The sequence below is a fragment of the Oncorhynchus gorbuscha genome, linkage group LG07 (genome assembly GCF_021184085.1).
Source record: "Oncorhynchus gorbuscha isolate QuinsamMale2020 ecotype Even-year linkage group LG07, OgorEven_v1.0, whole genome shotgun sequence".
In the NCBI taxonomy this organism is placed as follows: domain Eukaryota; kingdom Metazoa; phylum Chordata; class Actinopteri; order Salmoniformes; family Salmonidae; genus Oncorhynchus; species Oncorhynchus gorbuscha.
Genome location: NC_060179.1, coordinates 39845119 through 39870603, shown reverse-complemented (window position 1 = coordinate 39870603; position 25485 = coordinate 39845119). Strand labels below are relative to the sequence as shown.

Genomic DNA, 25485 nt, shown 5'->3' with positions numbered 1-25485 from the left:
CTTAATGTTGTAAAGTCGTAATGGTTGTAAAGTCCTAGTGTGTGTGTGTGTGTGTGTGTGTGTGTGTGTGTGTGTGTGTGTGTGTGTGTGTGTGTGTGTGTGTGTGTGTGTGTGTGTGTGTGTGTGTGTGTGTGTGTGTGTGTGTGTGTGTGTGTGTGTGTGTGTGTGTGTGTGTGTGTGTGTGTGTGTGTGTGTGTGTGTGTGTGTGTGTGTGTGTCTATCCCGAGGAGAAGGGTTTAACGGGGTGAAGTTTTCACCTTGGCCAGTGTTGGAAGGACAGCTTGATTGAAAAGCTTTCTCACTGTGACATCTGCCATCTTCCCTGCTGCTCTGTCACCACTTTGATTCATGCGCACCCAGCTCACGCACACCGCGATTGGGAGGCGAGCCACTCCTCTACCCCGCAGGAGAGAACTCCACTTCAGAGGAGGAGAAGAAGGGGGAGATGAAACAGTGGGATGAAGTGGAATGGAAGGATAAGAGGAGTAAGGGGCCACAGTCATAAAAAAACTGAACTGGAGACCTATAACTCTGCTACACAAAGATATAAAGATATCAAGTTTTACGTTTTTATTTCATTTTTAATGTGAGGAGTAATCCGCCCATGTTCACTGAGGATGTAGTATTGAGTATCTTGAGGTTTTTTTGGCAGCAGCCTTTTTTGTTTTTCCCTCCAGAGCCATACAAGCATCCCTATATGGACATTTTTGGTGGATGAAGTCGCAGCCCGCAAAGCTGAGGGATTTCTTGTCGTATGCTTTTGCTTTTATCTGAAACCGACTCCCAGGAAAAGAGCTTTATGGTCAAGTTCATGGCTGCATCCCAAATGGCACCCTATTCCCTAGTGCACTGTGGGCCCTGGTCAAAAGATAGGGGCCTGGTCGAAAGTAGTGCACTTTGTAGCGAATAGGGAGCCATTTGGGATGCAGACCTTGATTAGAGGACAGCATAGTAACATGGACACAGATCTTTGGACTGTAAGAAAATCATAAAATGTTTTCCTTCCAGCGTAAAAAGCATTATACTCTCAGTCCATAATTTAATTAAGTGTTCTGTTTCCAAAGACATACGAGCACTCAGTCTCAACTCAAGCTCTTTTTGGATATAGATGTGATTAGCAACAGGTTTTCCCCTCCTCTCTCTCTCTTTCTCTCTGTTTCCAAAACAACAAAAGGGGAAATAAACGAGTGGTAATTATGGGATGTTGGTGGGAGTAGTAGTAGAAAACAGCACCTCACAATGTCTTTCTTCTCCTCCCTCCATCCACCCTCCCAGTCCCTAGAGGAATGAGTGGAGTCCATGGAATCCTTTTTCAATTGATGAGACCAGTTGGAGGTTGTTGAGGCCCGTTGATGAGGCCAGATGCAGCTGTAGAGTCTGTGAAGTCTTTAATACACCATGTCCAGGCACGTCAGCCGTGTTTAGTTTAGTGGCGTAGCCCTGAATGGCCCTCAAGGTTTGATTGATGTGGCCCTGGTCTTCAGCTCCTTCCATGCCTGGTTGCCCTAAAGCCTCAGTGCTTTATGAGCTGCAGGGGGGCAAGAGGAATGGAGGACTCTAGGTATAATTATAAACAGTCGAGTTGTCGGACCAAATATAAATGCACCTTCAGAGACTGGGGGCTGTTCTTCCAGCTTCCAGCATCAACCAGGAGAGGCTCTGCATCCAAGTGGGTTTGTTTTGCAGTAGGTAGGACAGTCGTGCTATTTCAGGCCAGCACATTCCAACCGTCCGTGGTCCATCGTTCTCTGCCTGTCTGTGTGTGTGTGTGTTTGTGCACCCCGTGGGGTGGTTTGCCAGCCCGTCCATCGATAGCTTGTGTGGTCTTTCCCCGGCCCGACCTCCATAGCTCTCTGTAGGTTGACAAGGGTGTGTGTGTGTGCCTGCGTGTTTGTGTGTGTGTGTGTGTGTGGGTTGGCTGCATGCAGCAGCAACAGCAAAGAAGACTTTGATGAATGCCTCTGGACCCCACTGCTCTCTGATTGACTTAGAGCAAACCCCTCAAATACTTTTTCTCACGGCATAATTATATTTCCTAAATAGCCTCAATAGGCACATATATGGTACATTTGGCCACTCTACACCTCAATATACTACGCTTTTTGTTTTGCAATGGGGTGATGGTGGTCTCCCATTGCCATACTTTACCCCTGTACCCCAGGTGCCACCCCCTCCCATCGCACCACCATCCATGGATCCTCCGGAGGCCAGAGGAGGACACAAACTGCTTCCATAATGGCACCCTTTACACTATATAGCAGAGGTGGGACCAAGTTATTGTTTTACAAGTCACAAGTAAGTCTCAAGTCTTAGCACTCAAGTTCCAAGTCAAGTCCCAAATCAAGACAGGCAAGTCTCAAGTCAAGTCCCAAGTCAAGTCTCAAGTCAAGACCGTCAAGTATCAAGTCAAGTCTCAAGTCATTAACTTTGAGTTTCGAGTCCTAAGCAAGTCATAATGTGCTCTACACTGAATGTAATACTAATTCATATTTTTAACAAGTGTAATAGTGAGTATGTTACATTTACGCAAATCATTCATGTTTTTTAAAATATCTATATATTTATTACTTTCTAAAAAACTTTATATTTCCATGGAAATACATGGGTAGCCATGAGAAAGACCCCCCCCAAATAGTGACTATCTTGGATCGTTATGGGGCTAAATCGGGCGATGCAGGCTTGTACACAACCGCCCAACCACAATCACCCAACCTTGTTTTAGGAACATCAGGCAGGATTTAGCCTACCAACTGCCTAGCCAGTTGTAGCTCAATCTTGGATGCAATGATCACGTTCCCGCAATGACTGACTGTGTGGAGCCTCATTGATTTAATGTTACGCTAGCCTACATGATACACTAGTAAAGTAATAAAATATACATCTGTCGGCTATATTAGCGATGTGTAGCTTCAAATGTCAAACAAAGTTGCATGTTTTGCAAGTTGCAATCCATTTTTTGTTGATACAGCGTCGTCTTTATATCCGAAAATAATAATTTGGGGTATCATCTTTCCAAGGGCTCCATCTGAATTCACCCGCCAACATTCCTCTGCACTGCCACACACAACTTTTTCTCAGCTGGCACAATTTGATTGGCTGCTGTCCGATTCAAATTGTAATCCATTAAATGAAGAGTTGATGCGCTGCACACCTTTATCAAGTCAGGTCGAGTCACGAGTCAATGGTGTTAAAGTCAAAGTCGAGTTGCAAGTCATGATATTTGTGACTTGAGTCCACACCTCTGCTATATAGTGCGCTACTTTTAACCAGGGCTCCTGGTCAAAAGTAGTGCACTATATAGGGAATAGGGTGCAGTTAAGCATGCAACCATGGTCAGAATGCAAAGGCAGCTAATTACTAGGTGGATGGGCTCCATGTTGGCTGACAGACCAGGGTTTGCATGCAAGGGCCAGTAAATGGAGAGGTCAGTTAATTCACCCTCCAAAAACCTGGCAGGATTTGCTAGGCTGGCCCATCAGAACGGCACTTTGATCAGCCTGGGCAGTGGGTAAAGAATGGGCAATGCCAACCCCTCCATACCCCCTATACTCAGCTCTGATCGGCCTACAGCCCACGGCCCACACAGGTTGTTGTTATTGAAGAGATGGCATCCCTCACAGCCTTCGCAGCATGGCCTATTTGGCTTCCAAACAAACTTGTCATGAAAAAAATTAAGTATACTATAGCTAGTGTGGAAATGCAGATGGGAGGAGGGAGCTAAGAGATGTGAATGATCACTAGGGAGGATCAGCATACCAGATAGAGGATGTGAGTGTCCTTGGCTATTTGACAATAAGTCAAATAACTGGTCACGCCAAAATACATTTGGCACACACATTATAAATCACTGCTGCTTGTTATCGTCATCCTCTTCTGCTTCCTGTCAAGAGTAGAAATAGCTGCCTGCCTGTCTTAAATGTGTGTGTGTGCTTGTGTCTCTGTTTGTGTGTGTGTTAGAGTAGAAAGGGCGCCCTGCCCAAAATCATTTGTCCTCCTGTCCTCCCTGCTCCTTTCTCCAGCCAGCCACTGTCTTATCACAGGCTCTGTAGCCTCTCCCAGCTGGCTGTATATCTCTCTGACCTGGTTGAGGGGCAGCAGGGCCTGGCCTCCCCTAAACCCCTGCTGTTTCTCTGTTGCGGTCTTCTGGGAGGAGAGTAGAGGGTGGATGGGGAGGAAGAGAGAGACGGATGGACCTTTTAATTAAATAAGCATTTATTGCTATTGCCCACCAGCTCTATAGTCAGTGCGGAGCCAGATAAAATAATCAGGGGACAGCTGGGAGAGAGAGGAGAGAGGCCTGGCTTGGTCTATCCTGTCTGCTCTGCCCGGCAGGAATCCTTCACATGACACTGCTCCTCCAGGCCGCCAGCATTTTTCATGTTGTCACCAATTAGCCTACTACTACTACCTCTCTCTCTTGCTCTCTCTGTCTCTTGTGCTACCTCTCCTCTATGTCTCTCGCTCTCCTTAATCTCTCTACCCCACTCCCTTTCTCTTTTCCTATCCTCTTCTTTCTCTCTCCTCATTGTGGAGAGGAAAGACTCTTGAAACGGCACCCAGCCTTGAAACAGTTTGAAACAGGCTTTACCTCTGTTTGACCCCGTTCCTCCCCCTTTCCTCCCCCCACCCTTAGAATCCACTGTGCAGAATACACACAGCTCATTACCCACGAGGGAGGGAGGGAGAATGCATCTCACAGTAGTCAATAAATGGGCCATAAAGTTTTTTTTACATATGTTTTGCTTGCAGTGCTGGCTGTCACATAAATCAGAAATCATACAGTATCTTGTCTGGTCACGAGCCCATATTTTACAGCTGACCACTTTTTTGTCCTCTTCCACCTCGTCTTTTATTTTTTTCTCCTCGTTTTGTATGTATTCGTCATAGTATTCATCATATCAGTTTCATATCAGCACATTGACTCTGTAACGGAACCCCCTGCCTATAGCCTCACTATTGTTATTTTACTGCTGCTCTTTAATAATTTGTTACTTTTATTTCTTATAGTATTTTCGGGGGGTATTTTTCTTAAAACTGTATTGTTAGTTAAGGGCTTGTAAGTAAGCATTTCACTGTTGTATTCGGCGCATGTGACTAATAACATTTACATTTATTTGATTTTATCTTAATCACATGGATGAGTAGGATTATATGGAGACTCCTCTCTTCTCTCTTCTACTCTCTTCCCCTCCTCACCTCTCCTTCTCTCCTCTGTCACCACAGGGCTCTCAGATGTCATGGTGCGACAAATGGGTGCTGTTCTCTCAGCAATGGCTCACTGACACAGACCACACGAGTACCTGCTACTCTGCCACTGTCTGTGTCTACCTTACTGTCTTCCACTCTTCTGTATCTCTTTTCCAATGAGCGCTTTTCGCTCTTTCTCTTTCTGATAAGGTTGCTAGTTACTCTGTTGTGTTAAATTGTGAAATTGAACCAAGGTGTGGTTTTGTACAGTAAAGGCTGTGTTGCAAGACATGAGGCTGGACTTCAGTATGTGGGAATTGTTGAGTAATTTAGTCAGTTACTAATCATTTAGGTTATTCAATGTCACCCGACCCCCAGGTAATGTTATCATGCATTTCCTAGAAAACCAGCTGCTGGGGTATTCAGTGACAGCTCCGCGAGTACCTGAATATTCATAACAACATTCTTCTACAAATATGCACAGAAACACTGCCTTATTGTAGCCGAGCTAAGTGATTTAATTTCAGGCGCTGACTTGAAAAGGAGCAAGTGCTAAATACATATTTCCATTCTGCCCTGGGCGATTCGCTAATTATTTGTAGTTATTCATTCCTGCTTTATTCATGATAACAAGATGTACTATGGAAAATGAATGGATTGTAATATGGGCAAAATACAAGCACTTCACCGCTTTCTCATCAATCTGTACTATAAACACAGCTTTCATTAAATGTTTAACCTATGAATAGAATAAACATTGAAAGGTGATGATTAAGGGTGGGAAGGAATTAAGGTGTTTGTTTGCACTTTGAGCCTGTCCTTTACAAAGCATGTGCTCTATACATTTAGTGATTAGATCAAGTCTAAGGGTGTTTATCCAGAGTGGATTGATTTATGGCTTATGGAACAACTGGTCATAATGTCTCTTATATATTCTTAAAGTGTGTGTGTCGTCGTGACATTAACTATTTATTTGACAGTGAATGTACCACTGTGTATCAGAATCATTCAGTACTTGAGGCAACAAACTTGAGTCACAGCTATCTCACATGCAATTCTCCAACAGTTTCAACTAGGCCATTGCTAGCTAATCATTTACAACCATTTTACAGCAAACCATTATATTACACAACGTTCCAAGTTTCTGTAATCATGTTTTCGTGACATAATGATCTTTCCAAAACAGCAGACAGCACAAACCCACACATGTGCAACAAGGACGTAGAGTTTAGAGGGCCTTGCTAACAGTAGGAGTTTTTGTGGTTGATCTATATCCCCTCCCATCTCTCTCATGCTCGCTCTCCCTTTCCATCTCACCCCCTTCCTCTCTCTCTCTCTCTCTCCCTCTTTCTCTCTATATCTCTCTCAATTTCTCTCTTTTGCTATCTCTCCCTTACGCTACCCTTCCACTGCAGCGTGAACCAACTTAAAGCAAAGCAAGACCCCCCCCCCCATTCAGGCTCGCCAACTTCTCTCCAATCTGTCTGCTCGCTCTCTCATATTTCCTAAATAAAGGATTATTGTGTTGTGTGAGATGCAATAATTAGGTCTAAATGCTCCAATTCATTTATCTGATTGTTGGGTAGAGCACGTATGCAGGATCTTTCAACCGCGTCATTAGGGGGAACCTAATGGATGGAGGCACACTAGATCCATCAATGTTAATGATAATGACTTGTGTATAAGAGCAGACACCAACCAGTTGCATCTAAAAAATATGAGCGGCTGGGTTTTGCAATGGGCTAATCTGAGCTAGGCTGGGCTGGTTTCCATTTCAGTTCAGGGAACTACTACTCTACCCGTTCCGTGCCTCTCTGCAGTCACCGATCATAATAAATCCCCTAGGGTGTGTTTTTATTTCCGGTCGGAGTCGGATGTTTAAATGTAGAGTCTGTTGCTGCCCACACCGTTCCCTCCCCGTCGTCAGACTCAGCGACTGGCAGTTCATTACAAACCTGGATGGCACTGAGGACGGGGGAGGAGGGAGGAGAGTGAGGAGGGTGAGACTATTATTATAGTTTTGATTAATGAATATCACATGCTGGAGAAAGACGGTAAGCGCAGTCCATCTGAATCGGTGAGGTATGTCCCTGCCAGGCTCAAAAAAACAAAACTTTGTCTCAGCCGGCGGCCTCATTGTACAAACGGTAATGATGTTATGCTCCAGTCCTAAGTGACAGTTTGTTAGCCCTGATGTCTAGCTAGCACTTGAGCAGGATTTCAGATCTCCGAGACGGATTTCTTGACAGCCGACAACAGGCTTTTCCTGTAAACCCCATTTAGGCCTCTCTGGATGTGCGTCTAAAATAGCATCCTATTTACTATGTAGTGCACTACTTTTGATCAGGGCCCACAGGGCTCTGGTCAAAAGTAGCTCACCACATATAGGGAATAGGGTGCCATTTGGGATGCAGGCTAGGTCTCACTGAGCTGAGCTGTCACAGATCTCTTTTGTTGTTTGGGCTTTACCAGTTTAGTTAGTTTAACCCCGAGAGTTGTTTTTAAATGTTTGGAGGTGACATGTTTTTGGTGTGATCGTTAGCCCTTGCGACAGGTCTCGAAAGAGAAACACTAGAGAACAGACATGGTCTCTGTCCCAAATGGCACCCTTTTCCCTATAGTGTACTACTATTGACCAGGCCACATGTAGTGCACTATAAAGGGAATAGGCTGCCATTTGGAATGCTCTCTTTGACCGTTTCTTTTGACACAGTTCTGCCAAAGGAGGGAATATAAAACAACATTGGTTTCATTGCTTTCCACTAGGCTATGGGCTTATGTTTATAAATGGACCTGATAAAGAAACTGTAACGTCTTGTATCAAGCTTAACGGCACTTCATAACATTATTCCTTTACCTGGATCATATTCCATATATCACAACATATCGTTCTATGTTTTTAGATAGAGCTATAGAGAGACAATCATTTCTAAGGAAAAGCTCAAGGCATTTAAAAACCTGTTATATTGTTAGAGTGTGGTTCATCGCCTCCTCCTGGGCTGTGTGAGGTGGGCTAATGTTCCTATTTGTCACTGTAGGATTGCTTTCTCTCTCTCTCCCCGCAGTACGAAGGCAGGGCAATACATTTGGAGGCACTGAAGCGAAAGTCGGGGAGAATTAGATTCATCCCTTTTTGCTTTTAATTTGCCCTCTGGATTGGCAGACCATTTTCACCATTAGCGCTGCGGGAGGGAGTGTGTGTGCTCCATTGGCACGGCACTGGTCTACCCGGGCTGGAGTGGAGCAGACAGATTAATGACTGTTATAGTCTGGGCATGCCTCAAGCTAGATCCTATTGTCTATGAGGGGAAACAACAACACAAAACATAAAAAATTATGATACTTTCTGCGTGTGTGTGTGGGGGGGGGTCCAAATGTAACTTGGTAGAGCCTGAGGAAAGAAATTATGAGTGGAGGGCAGCAGGAGGATTGTCCAGGCTGTGTTTTGATAAGAACGGTATCCCCCTCTATACTCCCTAATGGTGTCTGTCCTGGGCCTTTAGGTCTTCATCTCATAAGGGCTCCCAAACAAGGACACACACAGACACACAAACACACACACACAGAGGTCAACATACAGTATGTAAGCCGCAGGTGCATACAGACACGATTTAGTCCATAGGGCATTTAATACAGCTGGCAAGAGAAAGTTTTTCTGAGGCGTTGTGTTGGACAGTCTAGCAAATGATCCCATAATGTCTTCCAGATGAAAACAGCCTGTTCTGGACAACTGTACCACTGTACTCGGATCAGATCATAACAGGACTAGACATTAGAGAGGAAGCCTAGGGCACACACACACATGCATGCACATGCCCACACGCACACACACACACACACAATGAGCCACTCATCCTTTAGTGACTCTGCCAATAAAGAAATGGTCAGATGACGCAGATGCTAAACTACAGGACTGTTTTGATAGCACAGACTGGGATTCTTCCAATGGCATTGAGTACACCACATCAGTCACTGGCTTCATCAATAAGTACATTGATGACGTCGTCCTCACAGTGACTGTACGTACATACCCCAACCAGAAGCCGTGGATTACAGGCAACATCCTCACTGAGCTAAAGAGTAGAGCTGCTGCTTTCAAGGAGCGGGACTTTAACCCGGACGCTGTTAAGAAATCCTGCTATGCCCTCCGGTTAACCAACAAACAGGCAAAGAGTCAATACAGGACTAAGGACTACACTGGTTCCGACACTTGTCGGATGTGGCAAACCATTGCAGACTACAAAGGGAAGCACAGCCGAGAGCTGCCCAGTGACAAGAGCCTACAAGACGAGCTAAATTACTTCAATGCTCCCTTCGAGGCAAGCAACACTGAAGCATGCATGACAGCATCAGCTGTTTCGGATCACACTCTCCGTAGCCGATGTGAGTAAGACCTTTATACAGGTCAACATTCACAAGGCCACAGGGCCAGACAGATTACCAGGACATGTACTGTGAGCATGTGCTGACCAACTGGCAAGTATCTTCACTGACATTTTCAACCTGTCCCTAACTGAGTCTGTAATACCAACATGTTTCAAGCAGACACCATAGTACCTGTGCCCAAAAACACTAAGGCAACCTGCCTAAATGACTACCAACCCATAGCACTCACGTCTATAGCCATGAAGTGCTTTGAAAAGCTGGTCATGGCTCACATCAACACCATTATCCCAGATACCCTAGACCCACTCCAATTTACATACCGCCCCAGCAGATCCACAGATTACGCAATCTCTATTTCACTCCACACTGCCCTTTCCCACCTGGACAAAATAAACACCTGTGTGAGAATGCTATTCATTGACTACAGCTCAGCGTTCAACACCATATTCCCTAAAAACTCATCACTAAGCTAAGGACCCTGGGACTAAACACCTCCATCTGCAACTGGATCGTGGACTTCCTGACTTGCCACCCCCAGGTGGTAAGGGTAGGTAACAACACATCTGTCATGCTGATCCTCAACACGGGGGCCCCTCAGGGATGCGTGCTCAGTCCTCTCCTGTACTCCCTGTTCACTCATGACTGCACGGCCAGGCACCACTCCAACACCATCATTAACTTCTTTGAGATAGGGGGCGCTCTTTTAAATTTTGCATAAAAAACGTTCCCGTTTTATACAAAGTTTTTGTCACGAAAAGATGCTCGACTATGCATGTAATTGATAGCTTTGGAAAGAAAAAATTCATTTCATTTGCGATTTTCATGAATAGTTAACATTGCGTTATGCTAATGAGCTTGCGGATAGATTTACACAATCCTGGATACAGGTTTCTCGTAGCTAAACGTGACACAGAAAATGGAGCGATTTGTCCTAAACAAATAATCTTTTTGTAAAAACTGAACATTTGCTATTTAACTGAGAGTCTCCTCATTGAAAACATCTGAAGTTCTTCAAAGGTAAATTATTTTATTTGAATGTTTTTCTGTTTTTTGTGAAAATGTTGCCTGCTGAATGCTAACGCTAAATGCTACGCTAAATGCTATGCTAGGCTATCAATAGTGTTACACAAATGCTTGTTTTGCTATGGTTGAGAAGCATATTTTGAAAATCTGAGATGACAGTATTGTTAACAAAAATCTAAGCTTGAGAGCTAGCATATTGATTTAATTTCATTTGCGATTTTCATGAATAGTTAATGTTGCGTTATGGTAATGAGCTTGAGGTTGTATTCACGATCCCGGATCCGGGATGGCTCGTCGCAACAGGTTAAGTTTGCCAATGACACAACAGTGTCACCGCCAACGACGAGCCTATAGGAAGGAGGTCAGAGATCTGGCAGTGTGATGCCAGGACAACAACTTCTCCCTCAAAATGATCAAGACAAAAGAGATGATTGTGGACTACAGGAAAAGGAGGACCGAGTACGTCCCCGTTCTCATCGACAGGGCTGTAGTGGAGTAGGCGGAGAGCTTCAAGTTCCTTGGTGTCCACATCAACAACAAACTAGAATGGTCCCAGACAGTCACGAGGAGGGCATGACAAAGCCTATTCCCCCTCAGGAGACTGAAAAGCTTTGGCATGGGTCCTCAGATCCTCAAAACGTTCTACAGCTGCACCATTGAGAGAATCATAACTGGCTACTTCACTGCCTGGTATGGCGACTGCTCTGCCTCCAAACCAAAGCCACTACAGAGGGTAGTGTGTACATCACTGGGGCCAAGTTTCCTGCCATCCAGGACCTCTATAACAGGCGGTGTCAGAGGAAGGCCCTAAAAGCTGTTGAAGACTCCAGCCACCATAGTCATTGACTGTTCTCTCTGCTACCTCACGGCAAGCAGTACTGGAGCGCCAAGTCTAGGTCCAAGAGGCTTCTAAACAGTTTCTACCCCCATGCCATAAGACTCCTGAACATCTAATCAATGGCTACCCAGACTGACTATTTGCATACCCTTAAGCTGCTGCTACTCTCTTATTATCTATAGTCACTTTAATAACTCTACCTGCACATTGATTCTGTACCAGTACACCCTGTAAGTAGCCTCACTACTGTTATTTTCCTGCTGCTCTTTAATTATTTGTTATTTTTATTTTTTACGATTCCATTTTTTACTTAAAACCTATTTTTCTTAAAACTGCATTGTTTGTTAACTGCCTGTAAGTAAGCATTTCACTGTAAGGTCTACACTTGTTGTATTCAGCGCATGTGACAAATACAATTTGATTTGATATGATCCATATCTGTACACACACACACATCCGTAATAGTCCTGCAGCTTTCCTCCCTCCTTCGACGTTGATGCATTCCCGCATACATTTTTTAAACACCTGGCATGTCTCAGGTTTTGGTCAGTGGGGGAGGAGGAGGGAGGTGGGCTGCAGAGACCGAGGTAGAGGCACTGAGTTGAAACATATAGAAGTTAGGAGAACAGAACAGTGCTTGCAAAAGATTGTGATGCTGTGGAACAGACAGGGCCAATGCAGCCTGCCCAATATTACCTCACTGAAGATCTGTTACAGTAGGGGATACTGAGAAAAACTGTAGAGCAATACACCACAAAAACATATGACTCACAGTAGATACGATCTCTTTCTGATATTATCTTCTGCTTTAACACATGACAAGCTGCATATAATACTTCTTGGAAGTTACAATATGCCAATTTAAGCTGTGCTATGCCACACAATGTTCTCTCTTGGACACTAACCTGCTGTGTCTAAATGATCGTTATGTAATAGCCCATGGGGCTCTGGTCAAAAGTAGTGCACTATGTCGGGAATATGGTGCCATTTGGGAAGCATACAGGGACATAAGAAAGGCAAGAAACCCAATCTGTCTTAAACTGGATAATGGGAGCCTCCGTGGTCATTGTGTTGTAAAGCATAGGAAAAACACTGTAAACCAATGGATTCCTGGGCGAATGTACCATGATAAACTCCTTATGTTGACACGCCGCACAGGCACACGGTACCTTGTGTGAAACAGGGTCTTATTTGTCCAAGCCAACCAGTACATGGGCTGTTGCCACAGCTGGTCCTAAAAGCTGAAAGGAAGGGTCAGCTCTTAAAATGCAAACAGAGGGAAAAGAAGCCAAACAGGCTCATGCAAACACAGAGTAATCATTACGACTGAAACATCGCAGTCAGACCACACCATTATCACAGCCAGGTGAACGTATTGTAGCCATACCACACCAAGGGCCTAAAGTAAAGACCTATTGGTCAGACTGGTCTCTACAGCTGTCGGATCTTAATTTGAGTCTGTTTGCTACAACAGGAAATAATCCTACAGCAACAGGAAATGTGAATTATTCTAATTAATGGAAATTCCGAAGAAGTGGAAATTAAGTACTTCATATGCTATTTTAATCTTCAAATACACTGGATTGCAGGAAAGTTCTCCTGCAACAGGTTTTAATTGTAATGGCTTAGCAGATAATATGAAAACACTAACAATATTTACCTGGCTTAATGAGAAGAAATGTAATATTTATTGTTTACAGGAAAGTCATTCAACAATTTCAGATGAAGTTGTGTGGAAAAAGGATTGGGGGGCGAAATATACATCTCCAATGGGCAAAGAAACTCAAAAGGGGTGATGATATTAATTAACAGTAATTTTGATCCGAATGTGCAAATTGTCCAACTGTGTCCGCAAGGTAGATGTATGATTTTAAATATGTTATTGGACCATTGTCACGTTCTGACCTTTATTTCCTTTGTTTTGTAATTATTTAGTATTGGTCAGGGCGTGAGTTGGGGTGGGCAGTCTATGTTTGTTTTTCTATGATTTGGGTATTTCTATGTTTCGGCCTAGTATGGTTCTCAATCAGAGGCAGGTGTCATTAGTTGTCTCTGATTGAGAATCATACTTAGGTAGCCTGGGTTTCACTGTGTGTTTGTTTCCGTATTTTTCACCACACGGTACTGTTTTGGGTTTCGTTCATTCCACGTTTATTGTTTTTGTATTCAGTTGTTCGTGTGTACTATTTCGTATTAAAAGAACCATGGACACTTCCCACGCCGCATATTGGTCCTCTGATCCTTTTCGCCTTACAACCATATACGGATATGGCTCATTAACCTTTACAGACCAAATAATGATGATCAACTTTCTTCAAAAATATGTAAAATACATTATCAACCCTACAAGCAATACAAGACTCTAATATTATAGTGGAAGATTATAATACTGTTTTAAATACCTCAATGAACCGTAAAGGAAATCACACTACAAACTTTCACCTTCATGCTCTTAAGGAAATCACGAATGTCATGGATAATTGGAACTAGTGGATATATGGAGGCTTAAATATTCTGAACTAGGGAGATTTACAGTGGGGAGAACAAAACATGTAGAGGTCTGGAATTTTATCATAGGTACACTTCAACTGTGAGAGACTGAATCTAAAACAAAAATCCAGAAAATCACATTGCATGATCTTTAAGTAATTAATTTGCATTTTATTGCATGACATAAAAGTATTTAGTCAGCCACCAATTGTGCAAGTTCCCCCACTTAAAAAGATGAGAGAGGCCTGTAATTTTCATCATAGGTACACTTCAACTATGACAGACAAAAGGAGAAAAGAAAATCCAGAAAATCACATTGTAGGATTTTATTTTATTTTACATATGGAACAAATTCCTATTTACAAGGACAGCCTACTCCTTCTGCCCCATCGGGGAATCGAGCCCCGGTCTCCCGCGTGCCTGCATTTTGTAGTACAGACATGGCCTTCTCTCCCTTAGGTAAGGAATTAGGCACTTTCCCACGTTTACTACAATATGTATTGTAGGCTATGTTTACTTGTCAGACTGCACAGTAGCCTAACAAACAAAAGCAAAATCTGCAGAGCTGGAAAGATTGTATACTCCATATATATATATATATATATATATATATATATATATATATATATATATATATATATATATATATCATTCTATTGGCTGCAAGAATTTTGTATAATCATTTAAATAGAAACATTTGAAGTTTTGAATCCGGTGTCGTTTTGTGTGTCAATTCATAAACCATGTGCCATGGAATCGGTACATCGAAAATGTCTTCCCAACTATTTTGCTATTTATATGGAACAGCTGTCAATTTTTTGTTCATTAAATGAAACTGGAATATATTTTTTTATAACCAATTTTGGCCTTTAATGCAGGGCCAACATACAAGTTCTTTACTGTTTTCCCTTTCACTTGCCTCTTTCATTTTTGCAGTAAAGCTGCAATTTGTTGGTTGTAATTTTGGGTAGAGCAGACATTTCAATGTCATGTGTGACATAACTCCACCAAGTCCTATGTATGATATCATTTATTTATATAGATTATACATTTTTCAACAATTTATTGAAAAATGTTGTTCTTTTATCAATTAGTATATTTGAGTTTAACCACAATATTTGTTGCGTTATTTGTTCTGTCTTTTCAGGTGGATTAAACTGAAATTACAACCAACTTGTGTAGCGAAATGCTTGTGCTTCTAGTTCCGAAAGTACTGCAATATCTAACATGTAATCTAACAATTCCAAAACAACTACCTGATGTACACAAATCTAAGTAAAGGAATATGAATATATGCATATAAATATAAGAATGAGCAACGACAGAGCGGCATAGGCAAGATACAATAGAATGTATAAAAAAATACATACTGATGAGTAATGCAAGATATGTAAACATTATGAAAGTGGCATTATTAAAGTGACTAGTGATCCATTTATTAAAGTGGACAATCATTTCATGCCTGTATGTAGGCAGCAGCCTCTCTGTATTAGGGGTGGCCTTGAGATAGTTGTTTTTCAGTCTCTCAGTCCCAGCTTTGATGCACCTGTTATTGTCCACTGGTTCACTGGAGATCACACCTCACCTTCTGGATGGTTGTGGAGTGAACAGGCAGTGGCTCGGGTGGTTGTTGTTCTTGATTATCTTTTTGGCCTTCCTGTGACATCGGGTACTGTAGGTGTCCTGGTGGGCAGGTATTTTGCCCCCGTTGGTACGTTATGCAGACTGCACCACCCTCTGGAGAGCCTTACGGTTGTGGGCAGTGCAGTTGCCGTACAGCTTGACCGGAGACTCTCAATTGTGCATCTGTAAAAGCTTGTGAGGGTTTTAGGTGACAAGCCACATTTCTTCATTCACCACACTGTCTGTGTGGGTGGACCATTTCAGTTCGTCCGTGATGTGTACTTTCCACCTTCTCCACTGCTGTCCCATCAATGTGGATATATGCTGTTTCCTAAAGTCCACAATCTTCTCCTTTGTTCTGTTGATGTTGAGTGAGAGATGCCCTCGCCTCTTCCCTGAAGGCTGTCTCGTCGTTGTTGATAATCAAGCCTACTGCTGTTGTGTCATCTGCAAACTTGATGATTGAGTTGGAGGTGTGCATGGTCACGCAGTCTTGAGTGAACAGGGAGTACGGGGGGGGGCTGAGCATGCACCCTTGTTGGACCCCGGTTTTGAGGATCAGTGAAATGGAGATTTTATTTCCTACCTTCACCACCTGAGGGCGGCCCAACAGGAAGTCCAGGATGCAGGTGGGGTTGAGACCCAGGGCCTCAAGCTTAATGATGAGCTACTATGGTGTTAATGAACAGCATTCTTACATAGGTTTTGCACTTGTCCAGATGGAATAGGGCAGTGTGCAGTGTGATGGCGATTGCATCGCCTGTGGATCTTGTGGAGCGGTAAGCAAATTTAAGTGGGTCTAGAGAGACAGGTAAAGTGGAGGTGACATGATACTTGACTTGCCTTTCAACGCACTTCATGATGACAGACGTGAGTGCTCCTCACTTCTGTCACACTTTGGTGGCCATCTTGAAGCATGTGGTGACAGCAGACTGGGTGAGTGAGAGATTGAATATGTCCGTAAACACACCAGCCAGCTGGTCTGCGCATGCTCTGAGGACGCGGATAGGGTTAACACGTTTAAATGTCTTACTCACGTTGGCCACAGAGAAGGAGAACCCATAGTCCTTGGCAGCAGGCCACGTCGGTGGTACTGTATTATCCTCAAAGCGGGAAAAGAAGGTGTTTTGTTTATCTGGAAGCAAGACGTCGGTGTCCATAATGTGGCTGGTTTTCCTTTTGGAGTCCGTGAATGTCTATAGACCCTGCCGCATGTGTCTCATGTCTATCGCCTCCTTTGAATTCCATGCTGTCACAGTTACCAGCCCTTTCAAGCTTAACATCCTTATCATTTATCGCCCTCCAGGTTCCCTCGGAGAGTTCATCAATGAGCTTGATGCCTTGATAAGCTCCTTTCCTGAGGACGGATCACCTCTCACAGTTCTGGGCGACTTTAACCTCCCCACGTCTACCTTTGACTCATCCTTCTAGATCTATCGGCTGCCTTCGATACTGTGAACCATCAGATCCTCCTCTCCACCCTCTCCGAGTTGGGCATCTCCGGCGCGGCCCACGCTTGGATTGCGACCTACCTGACAGGTCGCTCCTACCAGGTGGCGTGGCGAGAATCTGTCTCCTCACCACGCGCTCTCACCACTGGTGTCCCCCAGGGCTCTGTTCTAGGCCCTCTCCTATTCTCGCTATACACCAAGTCACTTGGCTCTGTCATAACCTCACATGGTCTCTCCTATCATTGCTATGCAGACGACACACAATTAATCTTCTCCTTTCCCCCTTCTGATGACCAGGTGGAGAATCGCATCTCTGCATGTCTGGCAGACATATCAGTGTGGATGACGGATCACCACCTCAAGCTGAACCTCGGCAAGACGGAGCTGCTCTTCCTCCCGGGGAAGGACTGCCCGTTCCATGATCTCGCCATCACGGTTGACAACTCCATTGTGTCCTCCTCCCAGAGCGCTAAGAACCTTGGCGTGATCCTGGACAACACCCTGCCGTTCTCAACCAACATCAAGGCGGTGGCCCGTTCCTGTAGGTTCATGCTCTACAACATCCGCAGAGTACGACCCTGCCTCACACAGGAAGCGGCGCAGGTCCTAATCCAGGCACTTGTCATCTCCCGTCTGGATTACTGCAACTCGCTGTTGGCTGGGCTCCCTGCCTGTGCCATTAAACCCCTTCAACTCATCCAGAACGCCGCAGCCCGTCTGGTGTCCAACCTTCCCAAGTTCTCTCACGTCACCCCGTTCCTCCGTTCTCTCCACTGGCTTCCAGTTGAAGCTCGCATCCGCTACAAGACCATGGTGCTTGCCTACGGAGCTGTGAGGGGAACGGCACCTCAGTACCTCCAGGCTCTGATCAGGCCCTACACCCAAACAAGGGCACTGCGTTCATCCACCTCTGGCCTGCTCGCCTCCCTACCACTGAGGTAGTACAGCTCCCGCTCAGCCCAGTCAAAACTGTTCGCTGCTCTGGCCCCCCAATGGTGGAACAAACTCCCTCACGACGCCAGGACAGCGGAGTCAATCACCACCTTCCGGAGACACCTGAAACCCCACCTCTTTAAGGAATACCTAGGATAGGATAAGTATCCCTCTCACCCCCCCTTTAAGATTTAGATGCACTATTGTAAAGTGACTGTTCCACTGGATGTCATAAGGTGAATGCACCAATTTGTAAGTCGCTCTGGATAAGAGCGTCTGCTAAATGACTTAAATGTAAATGTAAATGAGCTGTTGAACTGCGACTCCACTTAGTCTCTATACTGATATTTTGCTTGCCTTGCGGAGGGAATAACTACACTGTTTATATTCAGCCATATTCCCAGTCACCTCACCTTCCCCAAGGTTAAATGCGATAGTTCGCTCTTTCAGTTTTGCGCGAATGTCGCTATCTATCCCCGGTTTCTGGTTAAGGTAGGATTGCATAGTCACAGTAGGTACAACATCTCCTATGCAATCCCTTATAAACTCTCCTTCTCCTTCTATGCGCTAAGCATTTAGCTATACATTTTTTGGGGGATTTCATGTAATGGACATACACAAAACAGTCCAAATTGGTGAAGTGAAATTGAAAAATTTGATGTTTCAATTTTATTTTTTTTAAACGGAAGAGTGGTGCATGCAAATGTATTCACACCCTTTGCTATGAAGCCCCTAAATAAGATCTGGTGCAACCAATTACCTTCAGAAGTGACATAATTAGTTAAATAAATTCCACCTGTGTGCAATCTAAGTGTCACAGGACCTCGGTATATATAGAGTCGTGGCCAAAAGTTTTGAGAATGACACAGATATTAGTCTGCTGCCTCAGTTTGTATGATGGCAATTTGCATATACTCCAGAATGTTATTAAGAGTGATCATATTAATTGCAATTAATTGCAAAGTCCCTCTTTGCCTTGCAAATGAACTGAATCCCTCCCCCAAATTCCACTGCATTTCAGTCCTGCCACAAAAGGACCAGCTGACATCATGTCAGTGATTCTCTCGTGAACACAGGTGTGGGATTCTCTCGTTAACACAATTCCAGTGCGTCAGAAGTTTACATACAATTAGTTGACTGTGCCTTTAAACAGCTTGGGAAACTCCAGGAAAGTATGTCATAGCTTTAGAAGCTTCTGATAGGCTAATTGACATATTTGAATCAATTGGAGGTGTACCTGTGGATGTATTTCAAGGCCTACCTTCAAACTCAGTGCCTCTTTGCTTGACATCATGGGAAAATCAAAAGAAATCAGCCAAGACCTCAGAAACAAAATGTAGACCTTCACAAGTCTGGTTCATCCCTGGGAGCAATTTCCAAACACCTGAAGGTACCATGTTCATCTGTACAAACAGTAGCATGCAAGTATAAACACTAATGTACTTTATTGCGAAAAGTGTAAATCATTCCCAGAACAACAGTAAATTACCTTGTGAAGATGCTCGAGGAAATAGGTTTTTAAAAAGTATCTATATCCACAGTAAAATGAGTCCAATATCGACATAACCTGAAAGGCTACACAGCAAGGAAGAAGCCACTGCTCCAAAACCGCCATAAAAAACTCAGACTATGGTTGGCAACTGCACATGGTACAAAGATCAGACTTTTTGGAGAAATATCCTCTGGTCTGATGAAACAAAAATAGAACAGTTTGGCCATGATGACCATTATTCTGTTGGAGGAAAAGGGGGAGGCTTGCAAGCCGAAGAACACCATCCCAACCGTGAAGCTTTGGGGTGACGGCATCATGTTGTGGGGGTGCTTTGCTGCAGGAGGGACTGGTGCACTTCACAAAGTAGATGGCAGCATGAGGAAGGAAAATTACGTGGATATATTGAAGCAACATCTCAAGACATCAGTCAGGAAATTAAAGCTTGGTCGCAAATGCGTCTTCCAAGTGGATAATGCCCCCAAACATACTTCCAAAGTTGTGGCAAATGGCTTAAGGACAACAAAGTCAAGGTATTGGAGTGGCCATCACAAATCCCTAATCCTACAGAAAATGTGTGTGCGAGCAAGGAGGCCTACAAACCTGACTCAGTTACCCCGGCTCTGTCAGGAGGAATGGGCCAAAATTCACCCAACTTATTGTGGGAAGCTTGTGGAAGACTACGCAAAACGTTTGACCCAAGTTAATCAATTTAAAGGCGCTGCTACCGAATACTAATTGAGTGTATGTAAACTTCTGAACCACTGGGAATGTGCTGACTTAAATCATTCTCTCTACTATTATTCTGACATTTCACATTCTTTGTCACACTCGTCATAAGGAGTAGACCAAGATGCAGCGTGGTATGTTTCCATCCCTTTTTTTGGAATAGAAAACGTCAAAGAACAACAACGCAAACAAACAAACCGTGACGCTATAATAATGCTCACAGGCAACAATACATAGACAAGATCCCACAAAGAACAATGGGGAAATGGCTACCTAAATATGATCCACAATCAGAGACAACGATAAACAGCTGCCTCTGATTGGGAACCATACCAGGCCAACATAGATATACAATTCCCCTAGATAACCCACCCTTAATCACACCCCGACCTAACCAACATAGAGAATGAACAGCTCTCTATGGTCAGGGTGCGACGTTCTTAAAATGAAGTGGTGATCCTAACTGACCTAAAACTGAGTTTAAATGTATTTGGCTAAGGTGTATGTAAACCTCCGTCTTCAACTGTATATCTCACTAGGTCAGGGTATTTAAGCCTTCATATATCCACAAATTCCAATGTATCCATGACATTCATTATTTCCTTAAGTGCATTAGTGTGATAGTTTGTATTGTGATTTCCTTTATGGTCCATTGAGGTATTTAAAACTGTATTATAATCTCCCACTGTAATAATAGTATTGTGTTGCTTGTCGGGTTGATAAATTATTCTATATATTTTCAAAGAAGCATGGATCATCATTATTTGGACCACTTAGGTTAATAAGCCATAGCTGTTTAAGGTCCAATAACATATTTAAATCATCCATCTACCTTGAGGATCTGTTTGGACAATTTGCACATTTGTGTCAAAATTACTGTTAATTAATATCATCACTCCTTTTGAATTTCTTTGCCCATGGGAGAAATATACTTCGCCCCCCAATCCTTTTCCCACAAAACTTCATCTAAAATTGTTGAATGAGTTTCCTGTAAGCAATAGATATTATATTCCTTCTCTTTGAGCCAGGTAAATACGGGTAAACACAAGTTTCAATTATATTTATCATAATATATGTTTGTAAACGTACCATTAAAAAGTAACATGAGTGTCCATATAGCTGTACCATGATATTTGCATTGCTAAGTAAACGTCCAATTGGTCTCCACTATTCCACCCCCTAAAACCCCTCCTCATCCTGAGTTGGGCTGTCATCCCATTGACCGGCAGACCACCCTCGACCCCCCAGATCCCATGGCCCCCGACAGACCGGGACCCATCCTTCAAAAAGAGCACACAGTGCCAACCACAGAACAGAAGCAGATCAATCGCCAAAATCATTTCCATCGCCCTCACCTCAATTTGTATTATATATAGCTATTAAAATGTATATATATCTATTTAAAAAATTATACTTGTCTAATTTCCATATTTAGAAATTAATATTTGTAATAAGGTTGGTAGTTTATGCAAAGAATTGTTACCTCCTACCAGTATTGCCATTACAAAAGATTTGGCAAGCAATTATTATTTTAGCAAACAATTATTGTTATTAATCCTATATTGTCCCTAACATCTTTACTCCCTCACAACAGTTGTGAGACTGTGACACACACACACACACACACACACACACACACACACACACACACACACACACACACACACACACACACACACACACACACACACACACACACACACACACACACACACACACACACACACACACACACTCTCATACACACTCATCCCCTTTCCCCCCACAAACAACTATACATTCAAATGCTTAACTGTTGCACCATCCCAGAGCCCGACTCAAGAAAGGCCTTGATTTCCGAATGCATATACAACTGCAGCTGTATGAGAAGGCATGTGAAATTGAGCAGAAATGGAGAGGTTTGGTTAACCATTGTCAAGTCCTAGGTGATGGAGATCAGATATACCCCTTCCCCCCTGTAAACACCCACAAACGGTCCCCTGTTGGACCATATTCCCAAGCATCTCTGTGCAGTCAGGCCTTTAATGATTTTGTGCCACCAGGGCCACAATAATATGCCCTCTCTCTGAATGTCCGACTGTGACCCTTTTTACCAGTTTCGCTGCTTGAACCCCTAACAAATAATGGATGATTAATTTCTCCTGCACTGCAGACACACACACGTACGTACATGCAAAGGTATACACCGCATACTTACATAGAGATACACAGGCACACGTAAACACAAACACATACGCAAACACACACACAGGAAGACATTGCTTTTCAGCCCAGATCCCCATGGGCTGTGTTCGTTCAGGCCATCCTGGTTGGCCAACGGATCAGATTCAGATTGCCCTCTTCGCTCCATCTTATGTTACACACACGATGTGTGAGTGCATTGGCTCCCGTTGTTACCCGTGCACATTCTGAAGGCGATTTCCTCCCTTGGTCTTAAAGCTTCGTGCTGACTCAATTAGCCAGCTCCTCATGCCAATAGCCCTGCATCTGAAATTCCATTTGAGTAGGATGTGGAGCGTGTGTGTGTGTGTGTGTGTGTGTGTGTGTGTGTGTGTGTGTGTGTGTGTGTGTGTGTGTGTGTGTGTGTGCATGAGCTGCAATCCCATAGCTGCCGCCTGATTGCGTTAACACGTGCGTCTGGTGGTCTCCCTATACCTGCCTCCAAGGAGTATAATACGATCACTGACATTAAATATACTCAAATACACACAGACACACACAGAACAACAGACAACACAGAAACACATATAAACCCCACACACACTTCTCTCTTTAGGCATCGGCTCTTTTACAGGGAGAAGACAGCTATTGAGATGCACTGACAGTTTCGACATAGCTCCACCACACACTCACAGCTCCACTAGACCAGTTTTATGTAAACCTAGACTCCGTACAGCTGGGAGTCATTGTTATAGAATCTCCGCAGTGTCCACATTTTCTAGCTAACAACATGGAGCCGTGCCACGTGGAGGAAATATGAGAAGGTTAACCAACCTGCCCACCTGGTCTTGGATTTATCCTGTAGACCTCATTACCACTAGAGCATGTTTTTTTCTGCATTATGGAGGATCACCTATCAAAACATGAACTTGATTGTATGTGTGCGTGTGCGTGTGTGTGCGTGTGCGTGTGCGTGTGTGCGTGTGCGCGTGCGCGTGTGCGTGCGTGTGTGTGTGCGTGTGTGCGTGCGTGTGCGTGCGTGTGCGCGTGTGCGTATGCGTGTGTGCGTGCGTGCGTGCGTGTGCGTGCGTGCGTGTGCGCGTGTGCGTGTGCGTGTGTGTGTGTGTGTGCGTGCGTGCGCTGCAGTAACATGTGTTTCTCTGTTTCCGCTCTTGATTCAGATGTCAAAACAAATAGTAGCCATGTAATAATGGACATATCTAAAACACCAAAAAGGCACTGTAACAATCATATTTTGACATGAATCACACCTGCACTTTCTGATATTTATTACTCCTAAACTGTACACACTAATACTTTCCTTTTAAAATAAATGAGACTGAGTTTAAATTATTGATTGTGTTGTCAGAGAGAGAGATTTATCCTGTACACCTCATTACCGCTAGATTGTTTTTTTCTGCATTATGGAGGATCACCTATCAAACATGAACTTGTGTGTGTGTGTGTGCATAAAATACCTAATACAACAACAGGTCCCTGACAGGTACTCACTCCCCCTCTCCCCCTCTCTGTCCAGGTATGACTATGTGGAGGTACGTGACGGCGTGGACGAGAGTGGGCAGCTGGTGGGGAAGTACTGTGGGAAGATCGCCCCGTCACCCGTGGTGTCTTCTGGGTACCAGCTCTACATCAAGTTTGTGTCCGACTACGAGACCCATGGAGCAGGCTTCTCCATTCGCTACGAGGTCTTCAAAACAGGTGAGATGAGAAATAGTGAATGGCAAACAATCACAAAATATCATCACAAAAACACACACAAGTTCACACACAGCTCGTGAAGCAGCAACAATGTATTTATGGTATTTCTAAGACTTACTGTAGTTATGATATCTGTTCATCCAGACATAATAATGTCCCCTTTCTCTGTTTATGTGATGCTACATCATCATGGTTAAGTGGAGAAAGTGAGTCCCTAACAGTTTAAAGATCATGAATGAAGGAAGTGCTTTCTCCTCTTCCTGCTCCTGATAAGCTCAATTCATACATATATTCCGTTGCGGTAGCATACTGCTGCTTATGCAGACGATCAGATGAACCGATAATGTTGTCCAACCCTGAGAAGTATCCTCAACAATAAAATATCACAAAAAAGACACCAGACGTGTCCCTGCTGAAACATGAACTCACCAAGCAGCCGTATTTTCACAAGTACACTCAGGGGACATTCTCATTTCTTATCTGAAGACAATACAATAAAAGGGAAAGCTTCCTGTTGTTGGCTTGACATCCTGACTGTGTTTTGAGTTTATGGCTGCCATGGGACGGGGGTAGATTTCCATTGAGTGATTGGGAGAGGGGAAGGGAGTAGGACACAAACAGGTGCAACAGACAGCAGACTTCACTCCGATTAATTAACCCTCAGCTAGTCTATGGGATGACCCAGAGTGACCCACAGCGAAGACGGATGCCCTCTTTTTAATCTCAGAAGTGTGTGTGTGCGTGTGTGCGCGTGTGCGTGTGCGTGTGCGTGTGCGTGCGTGTGCGTGTGCGTGCGCGTGCGTGCGTGCGTGCGTGCGTGCGTGCGTGTGTGTGTGTGTGTGTGTGTGTGTGTGTGTGTGTGTGTGTGTGTGTGTGCTTGTAGGGGTAGGGTCAAATCAAATGTATTTATATAGCCCGTACATCAGCTGATATCTCAAAGTACTGTACAGAAACCCAGCCTAAAACCCCAAACAGCAAGCAATGCAGGTGTAGAAGCACGGTGGCTAGGAAAAACTCCCTAGAAAGGCCAAAACCTAGGAAGAAACCTAGAGAGGAACCAGGCTATGTGGGGTGGCCAGTCCTCTTCTGGCTGTGCCGGGTGGAGATTGTAACAGAACATGGCCAAGATGTTCAAATGTTCATAAATGACCAGCGTGGTCCAATAATAATAAGGCAGAACAGTTGAAACTGGAGCAACAACACGGCCAGGTGGACTGGGGACAGCAAGGAGTCATCATGTCAGGTAGTCCTGAGGCATGGTCCTAGGGCTCAGGTCCTCCGAGAGAGAGAAAGAAAGATAGAAAGAGAGAATTAGAGAGAGCACACTTAAATTCACACAGGACACCGAATAAGACAGGAGAAGTACTCCAGATATAACAAACTGACCCTAACCCCCCGACATATAAACTACTGCAGCATAAATACTGGAGGCTAAGACAGGAGGGGTCAGGAGACAC

At 44.0% G+C, this 25485-nt stretch overlaps 1 protein-coding gene across 5 annotated transcripts in view; it reads left to right on the top strand.

The window, feature by feature from the left end:
* The window catches only part of LOC124039854 (neuropilin-1a-like), a 127516-nt gene that overhangs the window by 13868 nt on the left and 88163 nt on the right, over positions 1–25485 (top strand). For all 5 annotated transcript variants that reach the window (XM_046356321.1, XM_046356320.1, XM_046356322.1 and 2 more), the window contains one exon: positions 23847–24028. In XM_046356321.1, the coding sequence (XP_046212277.1) occupies positions 23847–24028 (182 nt within the window). The remainder of the gene's footprint in view (positions 1–23846; positions 24029–25485) is intronic.